The sequence below is a fragment of the Misgurnus anguillicaudatus genome, chromosome 19 (assembly GCF_027580225.2).
Source record: "Misgurnus anguillicaudatus chromosome 19, ASM2758022v2, whole genome shotgun sequence".
In the NCBI taxonomy this organism is placed as follows: domain Eukaryota; kingdom Metazoa; phylum Chordata; class Actinopteri; order Cypriniformes; family Cobitidae; genus Misgurnus; species Misgurnus anguillicaudatus.
The window spans coordinates 9005218-9020657 of record NC_073355.2 but is presented as its reverse complement, the minus strand read 5'-3'; the positions used below and the strand labels follow the sequence as shown (position 1 = coordinate 9020657).

At 36.8% G+C, this 15440-nt stretch overlaps 2 protein-coding genes and 1 long non-coding RNA gene across 3 annotated transcripts in view; 1 reads left to right on the top strand and 2 right to left on the bottom strand.

Moving 5' to 3' along the window:
• The window catches only part of tubb4bl (tubulin, beta 4B class IVb-like), a 6979-nt gene extending 3517 nt beyond the window's left edge, over positions 1 to 3462 (bottom strand). Inside the window, exon 1 of the mRNA XM_055186155.2 lies at positions 3326 to 3462. The gene's annotated coding sequence lies outside the window, so the exon portion shown is untranslated. The remainder of the gene's footprint in view (positions 1 to 3325) is intronic.
• On the top strand, positions 3349 to 14460 carry LOC129429442 (zinc-binding protein A33). The gene is made up of 6 exons (XM_055186147.2): positions 3349 to 3747; positions 12690 to 12785; positions 12860 to 13090; positions 13156 to 13178; positions 13274 to 13392; positions 13533 to 14460. Exons 1-6 carry the CDS (start codon positions 3349 to 3351, stop codon positions 14072 to 14074), a joined length of 1410 nt encoding a protein of 469 aa, XP_055042122.2. The 3' UTR covers positions 14075 to 14460.
• On the bottom strand, positions 13755 to 15440 carry LOC129429491 (uncharacterized). The gene is made up of 4 exons (XR_008639214.2): positions 15411 to 15440; positions 15142 to 15265; positions 14512 to 14604; positions 13755 to 13891 (listed from the first exon to the last, which is right to left on the bottom strand). It is a non-coding gene; the product is annotated as an uncharacterized lncRNA (long non-coding RNA).

Sequence of the window (15440 nt, the reverse complement as noted above, 5' to 3'; positions counted from 1 at the left end):
TGTATGTCATGTTCCATGTTGTGTTATCTATCATTTATCTAAAAAAGGGATGGGCAACTGGGGGCCCGAGGACCATATATACTCAATTAAATACTTTTTAAAATTATGATTTTCAGATTAGGACGTAAATGAAGAGTTTGGTTCCAAAACGTGATAAACGCCATTAAAAAAATTTGGTTACGGCCAAAATCAGTATTGTATCGGGTCAGTATTAAAAAGTCAATTCTTCATTTTACGCAAAATCCGGTATCCGGCGTGTTATTCTGTCATCTTTTCTCCATTTTTCCAAACCGCGACAAACGCCATCCTTCTCTGCAGAATGCAATAATGGAAAAATGCCGGCTGTTGCTTGTTCTCACACGATAGGATGAAGCTTCTGTCATGCTAACACATTGACCCAAGTGGATATTATGAAAAACTTTACATTATTTTACTAGAGCAGGACCAAAACATTTTACAGCTGATCGTTGTCAAAAAAGTTTAGCGATGACGTCTTCAGGATGACAGCAGCAATGACAGTGTTCTTAATATGACTAAGTGTTTTGATAAATGACATTAAAGGGATAGTTCACTTTAAAATGAAAATTCTGTCATCATTTCATCATCCTCATGTTGTTCTAAACCTGTATCAATTTATTTTTTCTGATGACCAAAAAAGAAGATATTTTAAGAAATGATGGTAAACACACAGCAGTAAGTGACCATAGACTTCCATAGTAGGAATAAAAAAATATGATGAAATTAAATGGGTACTGTCAACTGTGTGCTTACCATCATTTATCAAAATATTTTCATTTATCACGATACTTCCAAATTGTTTTTTTTTTACTACTATGCAAGTCAATGGTCACTATCTGCTGTGTGTTTACCATCATTTCTTAAAATATCTTTTTTTGTGTTCATCAGAAAAAAGAAATTCATACAGGTTTAGAACAACACCAGGATGAGTAAATGATGACAGTGTATACTAGTCAACTAAATGAATATAACATTGGCAAAGATGAATGCACGTTTATATATTGATTTAATAGATTAATAGCATTTTGCCGAAAAAATAATCAGTTTTTATAGTAAATCTTGATAAAACAAATTATGGATTTGAATTTTTAATGTTATTATAACTTAATTAAATTAAACAAATTTGGAAGGTAAAATACATATTAATACTTCTTAAAAATATATATTTAGTTTTGAATGTATTTACTATTTGTTTTTAATAATGAGGTTGGGTTGAGAAAGTTCTCTAGATCAGTGGTTCTCAAATTTTTCCACGTGCTGCCCCCCTTGTCTACGGCGCATTCCTTCGCTGCCCCCCCAAAAAAATTTATGACAAAAACCAGTTCTAAAACGTAACATTTTAATTAAACAAATCATATTTAATTATACAATAGTGCTGTTGGTTAGTAGCCTTGTTTTTGAGGTTTAATTACACATAATTCATGATAAATTAATGTATTTTATAAAATGTCATAAAACTGGGGCCCCCCTTTGCACCATCCGGCCCCCAGTTTGAGAACCACTGCTCTATAGACCGTTTCAGCAGTAACAACATAAATAAGCGTCTGCACGTAGCTTCCGGTAAACTCAAATAAATAACAACAAAGCTAAGAATAAATAACAACAAAGTTCTTTAAACGTAGTTTACAAGCAAAAAAACAACACATAGATTACCTAGGAAACCAAAACATTTATTATTTTCAACGAGGCATTTGTTCAAGAGATCAGTTTAGCAACTAGTCAGAGCATTAAAAAAACGAAACCGGAAGTAAGGTTCGGATCCAGACATGTATCACGTGCTTCCAATGAAACCGTCTATACTACAAAATTAAAAGGGCCTTGCTTGTTACAGATGTGAAAGCAATGCAGTTAAGAAGTTTGATCTGAAATGCTTGTCAACTAACAATAAAATTGTCATTTAGAATTAGCATAACTGCTAAGTTTACAGTTAAAATCTTTAAAGACACATTCATTTTACATTGTTGTTAATAAAGGAAATTAAGAATGATGTTAAATGTGTGCATGTGGTTCAGCAATCTGGTCTGGCCCCCTTGGTATAAAAGAGAAAAATGCTGCCCCTCGTCATTTTGAAATAATATTTGGGGGATAACTGCAAAAATGTCAATGTGGTGTAACCGGTCTGTGTCAATTGGTGTAACTAGTATTTTTTTTTAGATGAAAATATAAATATATTCATAAAAAATGTGGAATAAAATATAATAATCTAGTTTAGTGTAATATGATTTTTTTACATATATTTTTACAGCATTTGTCAAAGATTATTTAAAAAACAGAGCTGTTTTCAGCATATATCAGAACAAATATTACAAAAACGCATTAAAATTTACATTTTGAAAAAACTATTACAATTATATTTTAAAATGTTTTTTTTTTTGTTGTTGATGATTACACTTACATGCCATTAAGGTAGATAAAATATTTAATATTTCTTATTCTTTGGCGCAATTGGCGGTTACACCATTTGACATTTTTAGGTCCATTCAGTCTTTGCTTACATAAAAATTGTGAAAATGTAATTTTTTATTGCATAAAATTAACATAAATACTCTATGTGCATTGAAATAAACCAGATGCGTGCTTTTAAAACAAGTTTTTTTTTAAAGATTTTTGAATCTTGCCAAACCACTATGTCACTGACCCATAGTAATATAATAATAATAATAATAATAATAATAAAATATATAATAATATATATATATATATATATTATTATATATTTTATTATATATATATATATATATATATATATATATATATATATATATATATATATATATATATATATATATATATATACATACATATATTAGTATGCAATTAATCTTTTGACAGTCCTATATTGACTGAATGACAAAAGTGCAAAAGTCTTATGCCATTAGACCATCACCAGATTTGTTGTTTTAGCAAAGTTTTAATGTCCATCCATATTTATTTTTCACTCTTTTTATTAAGATACAGACAGAAAATACAGGAAATATGTACACAAAATTAAAAACAAAACAATTTTCAGAACTCAATGTCGTCTTCTCTTATAAACCTACAACCACACCTACTATTGAAGTCAGGGTGCATGATTGGCCTGAAGGAAGTGGACCAAGTAAAATCTTCTCTATATATTCAAGCATTTCACTTCTAGCTTAACTCGTTCTGTATGCTTAGACTCCTCCTCCTCCTCCACTGTTGCATGTCAAGACAGACACATTATCAGCTCTGTGCTCCTCGAAACAAGCCTAGTGAAAACACCTGTAAACAGCAGGTTCAAGAGACACCCCATAGAGATGTCTAACACATAATCCAAAAGCAATACCTGCCCCAGGAGTAAGAGAGGACATGTCTGCAAATCTTCCCGAAGAGGACCTCTCCTGTCCAGTGTGCTGTGAGATCTTCAAGGATCCTGTCCTTCTGCCATGCAGCCACAGTTTCTGCAGGAGGTGCTTGGAGAAGTTTTGGGAAAGCGCCGTTTCTTGCAGCTGCCCCGTCTGCAGGAGGAGAACTTCCAAAAAGAGCCCCCTCTCTAACCGGGCCCTTAAAAACCTGTGTGAAGCTTTTCAGCTGGGGAGAGGCCGGAGCTGTGCGTCCGAATCCAACAGCCTGTGCTGGAGACATGGTGAAAAGCTGAAGCTTTTCTGTTTGATAGATCGGGAGCCCATCTGCGTGGTGTGCCAGACTTCAAGAATGCACAAAGGTCACGACTGTTCTCCCACAGAAGAGGCGGCTCTGGATTGCAAGGTAAAATTTGACAGTGTCACATTGTGTTGTCCAATCTGTGTTACATTGTGTTTGGCTCAATGCTCACTGCTGTTCTCGGGCCATGAAAAGATTCGCAGAAGCAGGGCATAAGAATGCTGTTTATCAAGTCTGTTCGGCCAAAACATCATTTAAAACAACACCTTCTGCATTCCCTGCGTTGAGGTTCCTGTTATTTTGACATATATGTTTCATTGTATTCTGGAAAAATCGACTTGATCCAAGATATGAAATCAATTTTTCAAAGGCACTTACACGGTTGAAAAATTGTGGAATGGTAGATAAAAGCAGCACAAGTTTATAGTTTTTCTTCATCAGCGTCGGCAGTGAAAATAATATTATATCTTTATTTTACAAAAGCGAAGTGAGGCTGACACACAAAATGCCCAAACATCAGCCAGTATGGCTGGAAAAAATAATAAAACAAAAACCGAAAACTTGAGAAGACGGCGACTGGACTAAATAGGAAGACTACAACTGAACACAGGACAACAACATAAAGCCATTTATAGAAAATATGTGGCTATCACAAATGACAGAATGGCACATGGCCCACAGAAAAGAAAAAAAGACCACACGACCAAAGAGGACATGATAAACTATGACTCCAACAAAAACACAATAAAACACAGAAGACATCGGAGCCGATGATGGGGTTATGGGCAGTGCTCCGACATGTGGTGCTTTCGGTGCCCCGAGTTCGATTACCAGCTCGTAGTCTCCTCCCTGTACTTTCCTGTCCTCTCCTCTATCACTGTTTATTACACCGATCTCTGGAATGCTTGATTCTGATTGGTCAGTTGAGACATTTGCAGGTTCGTTCTTTTCAAATAATAACTGCTCCAAAGTAATAACGCATAGCCGGACTACTTGTAAGATTAAAATCGCTCCGCGCCAATAAAGATTACTGTTTGGTGCCATGTTGTGACAAACACTGGACAACCACAATTAAGAATGGAAAATTTTGACATTAATTTTAACAAAAAACAAAACATTTAAACAGTGGATAGAAGAACGAACAACGACAAGACACAGAGAGCTTACTGAGACTGAACTTGACAAAATAGAGCATGACAGCTACGAAGCCAACACACAAAAAATACAGAATGGGCATTAAAACTTCTCAAACACTGGCTAAAAGAGAAAAAAATGGAGACAGACAAGTATGAAGCAGAGGATCTTAATAAGGTATTACGATCATTTTATGCATCTGTGCAAAGTTTTGCGGAAGGATAAAAAATGTTAATTTAAAACAAATATGCCAATAAAATGTTTCAAATTCATATTCATGTCCAGTTTTTTTTCTTATTTCCCGATAACTACCGGCTGCCTCTACATTATCCCTTACTTAAATAAAAATGGCCAAAAATATAACTTAAAAACACAAGAACACACGGAGAGTCAAAGAGTACGAGTCTAGTTTCAAACACTATAGGTCTGTACCATGAAACCAATTCAGTTGGTTAGCCAGGTAAGTTTATTTGTGCCAATCCTGGGTTTTGGATAACCCCAACTATGACATCTGTCGCCATAGTATGGCACAATTGACAGCACAATTGAGTTTAAATTTCAACAAAACACCAGTGGCGGCCGGTAACTTATTTTTCGAGGGCGCTCGATGTGAAGTTCGTCACAACATGTATGTAGCCTGTAAGATTAAAATTGAAGGAACTTATTCCTTGATCACAACTTGTCACACCCCCTGTGCTGATCAAAGACTATTGTCACAGCTGTTTATCCAATACAGTGGGGGTTAAAGATGGTCTTCTGATTGGTCAGTTTGAATGTATTATGTTGGGTTTGGTCAAGTACAGTGGGGGTTAAAGGTGATCTTCTGATTGGTCAATTTGAATGTATCAAGTTAGGCTTAGTCACATGGTCAAGAGATAGAGGATAAAGGTCAAGGTTTTTATGAGCTCTGGGCTTTTTGCATTTTGCCTTTTGCATTGGCCTTTTCCCTTTCCTTTTTCTTCTCCACTGGGGTTCGGGCCATTAGGCCTAAGTTCCAGTTCTCTTTCTTCTAAACTTTCTTTCTTTCTCTGTTCTCTATCTTATCAGGTAATATCTCACATACATTGGAAACAGTCAATTGTTTGTATTATTTACCATTTCATGCATTTATAGTGTAACCATTTCAACTGTAACTTTAAGTCAGTACTGTAATTAAACCTTTTCATTTACAAATCTGTTGTTTAGTTTTGATTTAAGGTTAACACTTAAACGCTCCATATTTCTATACAATATATTCGTACTCTAGCAACGCTCTCAGACATATTGTGTCCGAAACCGGGGAACGATTGCAGTTTTGTTCTCCTTCCGAAACCTGAGATCCCTTACAAGCCCGTCATGTGTGTGGTTTGTAATTTCAAAATATGTGTTGTGCGCGTCGAGTGATCCTATGTGCATCATGTGTCTTGTCAAAATAAGTGCCTGCTGCAGAAGGGTTTATGATAAAAGAGACGTTCGCGTTTGCCAGATACTCGCATAATCTCATGCATAATCAGAGTTTACTGTTAAGGGAGTGTCTAGCGTGTATTTTGTGAACGTGAGCGTCTCTTTTATCATAAACAGTTTTGACGCGTTTGCAGCAGGCACTTATTTTGACAAAGCATGTGATGCACATGGTTCACATGACGAAACAAACACATATTTTGAAAACGCAAGCAGCATGACATGGACACTTCAAACACTTTTTTTGAATTAGCACCCCTTGGATGAGCAGTCACCACTGCAAACCCCCATATTATGGCGATCAGTGTTTGCATTTCATCAGCTCATTTACATTTAAAAGGACACACCCAAAAACACCATACAGTGGTAATTTTTACATGCTATAATAAATTATCTATATGGTATTTTAAAATGCATATATAATCTGGTGACACTGAAGATTTATTTTACATCTTAAAAAAATCTTTTAAAATGTTCCCTTTAACTTGCACATAAACACAATCATGATCATCTATCAGCTAACTTTCTCCATGCCAAACTACACTAGAAGTGATGAAATCGATGTCATGTTCCAAAATAAAATCCAACAAGACAAAGAAAGATTACAATGCACCGAGAACAATGAATGGCTCACAATAAAAGGGACAAACTTGACTGAGAGTCAGAATCCAAACATAATGCCCTTATACAAGATATAGGCCGTTTCTCAATCCAAAGGCTGCAGCCTGCGGAGCTCGCATATGCAGGCTGCATACGTCATCAAGTTAACTGAGCATTACATTCGCAAGTCATAAGCATATTACAACAATTTACTACTAACTAAGAATAACAGTCAACTTTATAATTGTTAATATTCTGAAATGACGTATGCAGCCTAGAAATACGACCTCCGGAGGCTGCAGCCTTCGCATTGAGACATGGCCTTTTCATTTATCACAGTAGTGGTTCTCATCAATAATTAAACAAAGCTAACAACATGATCTGTTAGGAGAGAAAAGTAAATTCATCAACTTATAAAAAGCGTGTTGTTGTTGATGATGTCTTCTAGTCTAGGACCTTTCATCCAATCAAACTCTATCATATGCTGATGCAAATTAGAGATGAAACAATAAATGAAAAGTTATAGTGACAAAAATCACCACGATTATCAATATTATCATGGTTTTGTGAGAAATTTCTAAAAAAGGTAAAAAGACGTACCGATGGAAACCACATTTAAAATAGATGTTTACATGTAAGTGCAGAATTTTTTGCATAAACATCAAATAAATAACATTAATCATGGCACATTTGGGGTCGTGAGATAAATGTTCATCTAGTTCAGATAAAAAGCAAGTGAGTAAATCAAATTTTCATATAAACACAGGACAAATCAAGTATGTCAAATAAGTCATCTGTCTGCATATGTTGTGAGAAATCGGGTGTACTTTAGGACCCAGGAGTTAAGCTGCATGACACCTGCGCTCACAGCAATTGCAAAAGAAACAGAGTAGAAATGAGCTTTAAACTCATCAGATCACATCATTTAATGGAAAATTAATAGAATAAAATTGATCCGTCTAAAGAAATATTAAGTAAACATGTGTCCGTACAACTAGATTTCCCTAAATGTGAATTTTTTTTGGATTTAAATTCAGTCAGTGAAAAACTGTCATCACAAACACTAGCACATGGTAGAGGACGTGAATGAATGTACGTGTTTGTCTCACATTATTGCTAAAAGAACACGCCGACTTTTTGGGCCTTTAGCTTATTCAAAGTATCCCCCAGAGTTAGATAAGTCCATGCATACCTTTTTCATCTCTGTGCGTGCCGTAACTCTGTTTGACGCACCCACCGCTAGCTTAGCTTAGCACAAAGACTGGAATTAAATGGCTCCAGCTAGCATACTGCTCCCAATAAGTGTCAAATAACGCCAACATTTTCCTATTTATGTGTTGTGTTTGTATAGTCACAGTGTGTACAAATAACAAGTTCATATGAAGCCATCTGTTAACCGTATACATACTGGAAATTATATTCTCAAAAGGAGAAGCACTGCTACTTGGACGGACAATTGCACAAACTCTCTGATCCTCACCAGGGGCTTCTCAGGTGTTGCGAGCAAATCACTCCACCCAAGTAGCAGTGCTTCGCCTTCTGAGAATATAGTTCCCAGTATGCTAGCTGGAGCCATTTACTTCCAGTCTTTGTGCTAAGCTAGGCTAGCAGTGAGTGCGTTACGGCACGCACAGAGTTGAAAAAGGTATGTGTGAACTTATCTAACTCTGGGGGATACAGTGAATAAGCTAAAGTCCCCAAAAGTCGGCGTGTTCCTTTAAATAGACCCTTTTACTGTTTGTACACAATGATGACGTGGCAATGTATGCGCACACAGTTTGGCAACGGAAGTATGGCAAAAATCAGCAGTGAAGCAACAGAGACAGAGAAAGTTATTTTAAAAAGTCCACTACCAGATCCGTGTACTATGGTGGAGTGGATAGAAGACGTTAGCAGATTCCCAAAAATAAAGTTGCCAGATACATATATACGTATATTAGTATATTAAATTAGTACAACCAAACGCAACAACCAGACATTTTGATGCTGGGAAATAGTTTTAATAAACTTTCTGAATTGCTAACACGTTAGAACCACTCGGGAATGACACCACTTCTGTTGCCTAAATGCGCGCGCAGGCTATTTGATCACATGGGTTGTCAAAGGGTCTATTGGTTGATGCTTCACAAAGGTTTTCGTGCTGTGACACTGGCACTGTTAAACGTTAATTAAAAAATGCTAACCGTTGGACATTTTTATCGCAGTTAACCATTAAACCCGTAATCTCTAATGCAAATTCATCTGCTTTAGCCAAACTAGAAAGAGGTTAACATGGACTTGGTTGCATGATGAAAGCCATAATATTCATTTTAGTGTCAGGGCCAATGACAAACAAGGCTTCTAAAACCATTTTTTATAAAATCCTTTAAAAATGGATATAATGCGTATTTTTGAAATGTTGAATATTTCAATGCACGTAAATGCATTTTTTCCACAGGTTTTTTTTTACTTCCCCATTCATACCATGTCAGGTGGTACAACCAAATGTCTTGATTACTTCCTAATGGCACCATCTGACTTTAAACAGGCTGGGTTGGATTCCCGTCTTAACTTTTTCATGTGCTTTCATGTATGACCATTAAAAGGTGTTTGATGAAATAGCATTTACATAGTTTTACATTGACTGTCATCACATAAATAGTTTTCAGTATTTGAGACAAACCTTTTCATTCACAGTATTTTGTTTACTATTACTATGCGTTTTGTGTTTTTATCCACATTTTGTTCTTTTAAAAATAATTTAAAGGCGGAGTGCGTGATTTTTGAAAAACACTTTGGAAAAGGAGTGGAGCCAAGTACCAAAACACACTTGTACATTGAAAAAAAAAGTATTCATTCAATTTACTCAATTTTTTAAGGTAAGTGGATGCAATCAATTTATTTAAAGGTGCAGTGTGTAACTTTTAGCGGCATCTAGTGGTGAGGTTGCGAATTGCAACCAACGGCTCAGTCCACTGCCCAACCCTCGCTTTTGAAATACATACAGAAACTACGATATAATATAATAATAATAATAAACTTTATTTTCTATAGCGCCTTTAAATGTAAATCTCAAAGCGCTGAAAAACAACAATATACAAATAATACACACATATATAAAACAATGCAACAACAAGTCAAACCATAAATAAAGGAATAAAATACAATAAAATAAAATACAAATGTTCAATTAAAATCTAACCTAAAAAAATGAGCTTTAAGGCGAGATTTAAAAATGCTACGAGTATGGGCTTGCCTTATCTCAATAGGTAAGGAGTTCCATAGTTTTGGAGCTAATGAAGAGAAGAGAGAGCCCTGTCCCCCATTGATCTTAAACGAGTTAAAGGAACAGTTAAAAGGCCAGTTTCAGAAGAGCGAAGATCACGTGATGGAGTATATGGAATTAAAAGCTCAGCCAAATATTGAGGTGCCAATCCATGTAAAGCCTTGTAAGTTAGCATCAAAATTTTAAAATCAACTCTAAAACCAACAGGGAGCCAATGTAAAGACTCCAGAACCGGGGTAATATGGTCACTCATGCTAGTTCTAGTGAGGATTCTAGCAGCTGAATTTTGCACGACCTGCAATCTGTTTAAGGTAGCTTTAGATGCCCCTGCCAGCAAGGCATTACAATAATCAATCCTGGTAAACACAAAAGTGTTTATCAACCTCTCAGGAACAGGGAAAGACAGCATCGGACGTAATCTCGCGATATTTCTAAGATGAAAGAAGGATGTTCTAACAGTGTTTTTAATATGAGGTTCAAATGTTAAACTAGAATCGAAAATCACACCCAGATTCTTCAATTTCGGTTTAAATTCCATAACTGAACCATCAATGGGCAAAGTAACCGACCCAGCTTTACGTAATTGGTGTTGTGTTCCAATAAGCATAACCTCAGTTTTTTCACTGTTAAAACAAAGAAAATTGTGTGTCATCCAATCTTTTATTTTTGAAATACAAGTGGTAATAAAATCAACAGGCACATTGTCATTAGGCTTAGTGTGTATGTATATCTGAGTGTCATCTGCATATAGGTGAGATTTTAAACCAAGAGATCTCAAAAGCTGACCAAGTGGGTAAGTGTAGATGTTAAAAAGCAAGGGGCCCAAAATTGATCCCTGAGGGACTCCAGATTGCACAACACTAGTTTCAGACCTGAAACCACCCATAGACACAAATTGTTTACGATCAGAGAGGTAGGACTTAAACCAATTCAGTGCAGTATCACATACCCCAAAAACAGTTTCTAGACGATTAATTAATACTAAATGATCAACAGTGTCAAAAGCGGCACTGAGATCAAGAAGGATCAAGATTGAAAGATACCCAGAATCTGAGGCAGTTAACAAATCATTTGTAACTTTTACCAGCGCTGTTTCGGTTCTATAGAATTTGCGGAAGCCAGATTACAAAGGCTCAAAAAGATTGTTCACAGTTAAATGGGAAATCAACTGAGAAGCAACCACTCGCTCCAAAATTTTGGCAAGAAAAGGATATAAACATTTCATCGTTGGAGACAACTAAGTAAAAAAGTTTGTCCGTTAAAGGAATAGTCTACTCATTTTCAATATTAAAACATGCCATCACCTCAACTAAGAATTGTTGACACATCCCTCCATCATCTGTGTGCGCGCACGCAAGCGCTGGAGTGCGCTGCGACACTTCGATAGCATTTAGCTTAGCCCCATTCATTCAATGGTACCATTTAGAGATAAAGTTAGAAGTGACCAAACACATCAACGTTTTTCCTATTTAAGACGAGTAGTTATACGAGCAAGTTTGGTGGTACAAAATAAAACGTAGCGCTTTTCTAAGCGGATTTAAAAGAGGAACTATATTTTATGGCATAATAGCACTTTTGGGAGTACTTCGACTCGGCGCAGTAACACCCTCCCTCTCCCATTATGAGAGTGAGAAGGGGAGCGGACTTTTCAGGCGAGTCGAAGTACTCCCAAAAGTGCTGTTGCGCCGTAGGGTGTAGTTCCTCTTTTGGATCCGCTTGGAGGGGCGCTGCGTTTTGTTTTGTGCCACCGGACTTGCTCGTGTGGCTGCTCGTCTTGAGTGGGAGGAGCGTTGATGTGTTTGGTCGCTTCTGGCTTTGTCTCTGGGTGGTGGCATTGAATGAATGGGGCTAAGCTAAATGCTATCGAAGCGTCACAGCGCGCTCCAGCGCTTACGTGCACGCACACAGATGATAGAGGGATGTTTCAACAATTCTTAGTTAAGGTAATAACATATTTTGGTGTTGAAAATGAGTAGACTATTCCTTTAAGGGCTTCTGTAGAAACATGGCGGCACAAAATGGCGACTTCCATGTAAGGGGACCCTCGGTGTATGTAGATAAAAATGTCTCATTCTAAGGTTATAGAAACATAACGGTTAATTTTAAAAGGTCTTTATACACCACTGATAATATAGTTTTGTATATTATTTTGAATTTCTTTCAAGAGATCATTCTAAAAATTACACACTGCACCTTTAAGCTACATTTAAACAAAAAGAGATTAGTAAAGTAAAACAAAACAAAAAACTTTTGTTTAAATGTAGCTTAATTAAATTGATTGCAACCACTTAACTTAAAAAAATTGAGTAAATTGAATGAATCATTTTTTTTCAGTGTAGCCAATCAGCAGTAAGGGGCGTGTCTACTAACCAACCTCATTGCCTGGGTTGCGTATGTGTGGGGCGGGTCTATCAAAAAAAGGCCCAGATTCCATTTGGGTAGGGGCGTGTTTGTTTAGGTGATTTCAAATATCAACATTGGTTTTCATAGATCACGCACCCCGCCTTTAACTTTGTTTGAATTAATTGTTCATCACTTTGGTAGACCTTGTTGTTTTCATAAAGTGCCTTATGAACAAATTTAATTTGGATTTGTTTTTAACTTACAGGATAAACTCTCCACAGCCATTAAAGTCTTGGAAGAGAAGCTGGAGTTATTTAATAAAGCAAGACGCTGTTCATCTGTTACTCTGGAGCACATCAGGGTAAATCTTACATTTACAATTGTGATTGTGTTGAGAAGGTCAATATGTTTTTTACTGTGCTTTATGAATTTCAGGATCAAGCCCAGCGAGTTGAGAGACAAATAAAGGCTGAGTTTGTCAAGCTTCATCAGTGTCTTTATGATGAGGAAGAGCACAGATTATCACAGCTGAAAGAAGAGGAAGAGCGAAAGATCGAGGCCATGAAGAACACAGACGATGATATTGCGAAGAAGATCTCATCTCTTACAGACATGATCAGGAGCATTGAGAAAAACATACATGCTGAAGATTTAACATTGTTACAGGTGAGTATATATTTATTGATTCATTGATTTATTGATTGATTCATTCATTTGTGTATCTTTTACAGAATTTCAAAGCTACCATAGAGGGGTATGTAAATCTGTGACTCCCTTTACCTTTCCTATTTCTGTGTACAGTTTATCCTCTCAATGTTGGTTTTAAATTAAAACTAGCTATTTTCACAGAACATGGAGTACATTACAGGATCCAGAAGATATGTCTGGCTCTTTATTGGATGAGTCCAAGTATCTTGGGAACCTCAAGTTCAAGGTTTGGGAGAAGATGCTGGCAGCTACACCTTACAGTAAGTTCATCTTTAATGCACAAAATGACACAAATGTTTCTTACGTTTAGGGAGATGCTGAATTATCAAATATTGTTTAGAGACTAACATGTATATGGCGTGATCTGAGATGATAATATTCATTTAAATTTCCCTCTCAGGTCCTGTAATACTGGACCCAAACACAGCTCACCCGTGTCTGACACTGTCTGATGATCTCACCAGTCTCCACTACAGCACCCTGAACCAACATCTCCCCAATAACCCTGAACGTTTCCACATCAGCGCCGAGGTGCTGGGATCCACCTCAGAGAGTCACAGCTGGGAGATTGAGATTGGAGAAAACGAAGACTGGATCGTGGGCCTGGCCAGCGAGCGTGTGAAGAGAGACAAGGAAGTACCTGCGAGGCCGGAGAACGGCTTCTGGACCATCTGTCTACGTGACGGACAGTACAGGGCTATGGCATCGCCTCCAACAGCTTTAACGCCGGAGGGGAAACTGCAGAGGGTCCGAGTCCAGCTGAAGCGGGACAGAGGGGAGGTTGTTTTTTCGAACCCGGCGAGTGAAGAGATTTTGCACACTTTCAAACACGCTTTCACAGAAAAGCTGCTACCTTACTTCTACACGCAGAGTAAACATCCTTTGAGAGTCTTATCCAGGCCTGTGTCATTGTCCGTTAATGAGGAAGGGTTACGTTTATGAATTTATAAGGTTACTGTGAAAGGGTGCTGCTAAATTTTATCTACCTAATATAGCAATCGTTTAAAACAGATGATCAGTGCATCTATTGTTTACAATTTTAATTGATTTGCATAATTTGCATGCTTTTAATTTATTAAATAAATTACATATCAATATTCGGTGAAAAAAAGGGTTTAAATGTTTTTACTATACCTGCAGTATTATTGCACACAGTAGACTTACACAGTACTTGTTTTTAAGAAAGAAAGGATCGTTTTCAAGATCTTTTTGAACTTGAGCATAACCTCGTCTTTCCTTGATGATTTCTGTAATGCCTTAATATGCACATTTATTTACTATTAAAATATTCAAACAAACATATATGCTCCAGTTTGTTTGTATGAGACAATTTTTATAGCAACAGTGAGTGCATGATGTGATATTTAAAAGTCCATTACCTGTAATGTCCAGTAGGGGTCGCCAAATGCATTAAAGTGTGGCAGTAGTGAGAAGACACTTTGCACACGTTTGTAAGCCTTTAAACTGGAACTCTGTGAATGATATTAGAAATTGTTTTAAAGTAATCACTCATCCATATACATGAACGAGTTTTCAATATTCCAGTGTTTCATTAAAGTTATTTATAATAATATCTGATGAATAGCTAGTGTATTTTGACCAAAGAATTTAATATAGTAGACATTCAGAACCATCAATCTGTGCTTAATGGGATAGTTCACCCAAAAATGTAAATTCTGTCATCATTAGTACATTTTACACATACACTCTTTACTGGTAATTTACTGGTAAATTGCAGGAAACAGGTCATGTGTCAACAGAACCTTTCCGGTAAATCAGTGCTGCCAATTTATCAGAAAGAGAGGTTGTAAGATTACCAGTAATTTACCGGTAAGCGCTATGTGTGAACAAAAAATTAATACCCGACGGATGACGTCAGACCGCGCTGACAGCTTCGGGCCAATCATAACGTTTGATAGACGCTTCCACACACACTGCTTGAAAGTCGAGCACACCTAAAGTTTATGTCCACATTTCTTAACCAACGTTGTTTAAAACAGCTTACTTACCATCTACTTGCCGAATTGCCGATGTCCTAAGCACACCCTCTGTAATGCCTAATGTGCAAACAGTTGTTTAAGTCGCATATTCGGTTTGACATCGCCTAATGCAATGATGTTCAGTCACGAACAACTTCGCGACCGTCAGCGTTTACCACAGACATGAAAAACAAAAAACAAAAAACACCGTGGATATGAGTGACATTGTTTACAAATACAACACTGAGCTCGCTGCGGCAGCGCGCCACAGGTAACTTCCGCTTTTTCAACAAATTTACCTGTATGTTGATACTGATGTGTGAATAATG

What these genes read in the sequence shown, in the direction of transcription:
- LOC129429442 (XM_055186147.2), top strand. Translation starts at nt 3,349, where the DNA reads ATGTCTGCAAATCTTCCCGAAGAGGACCTCTCCTGTCCAGTGTGCTGT. An exon ending in AGGCGGCTCTGGATTGCAAG is followed by an intron (nt 3,748 to 12,689) that starts GTAAAATTTGAC and finishes TTTAACTTACAG; the next exon opens with GATAAACTCTCCACAGCCAT. An exon ending in GCTGGCAGCTACACCTTACA is followed by an intron (nt 13,393 to 13,532) that starts GTAAGTTCATCT and finishes TTTCCCTCTCAG; the next exon opens with GTCCTGTAATACTGGACCCA.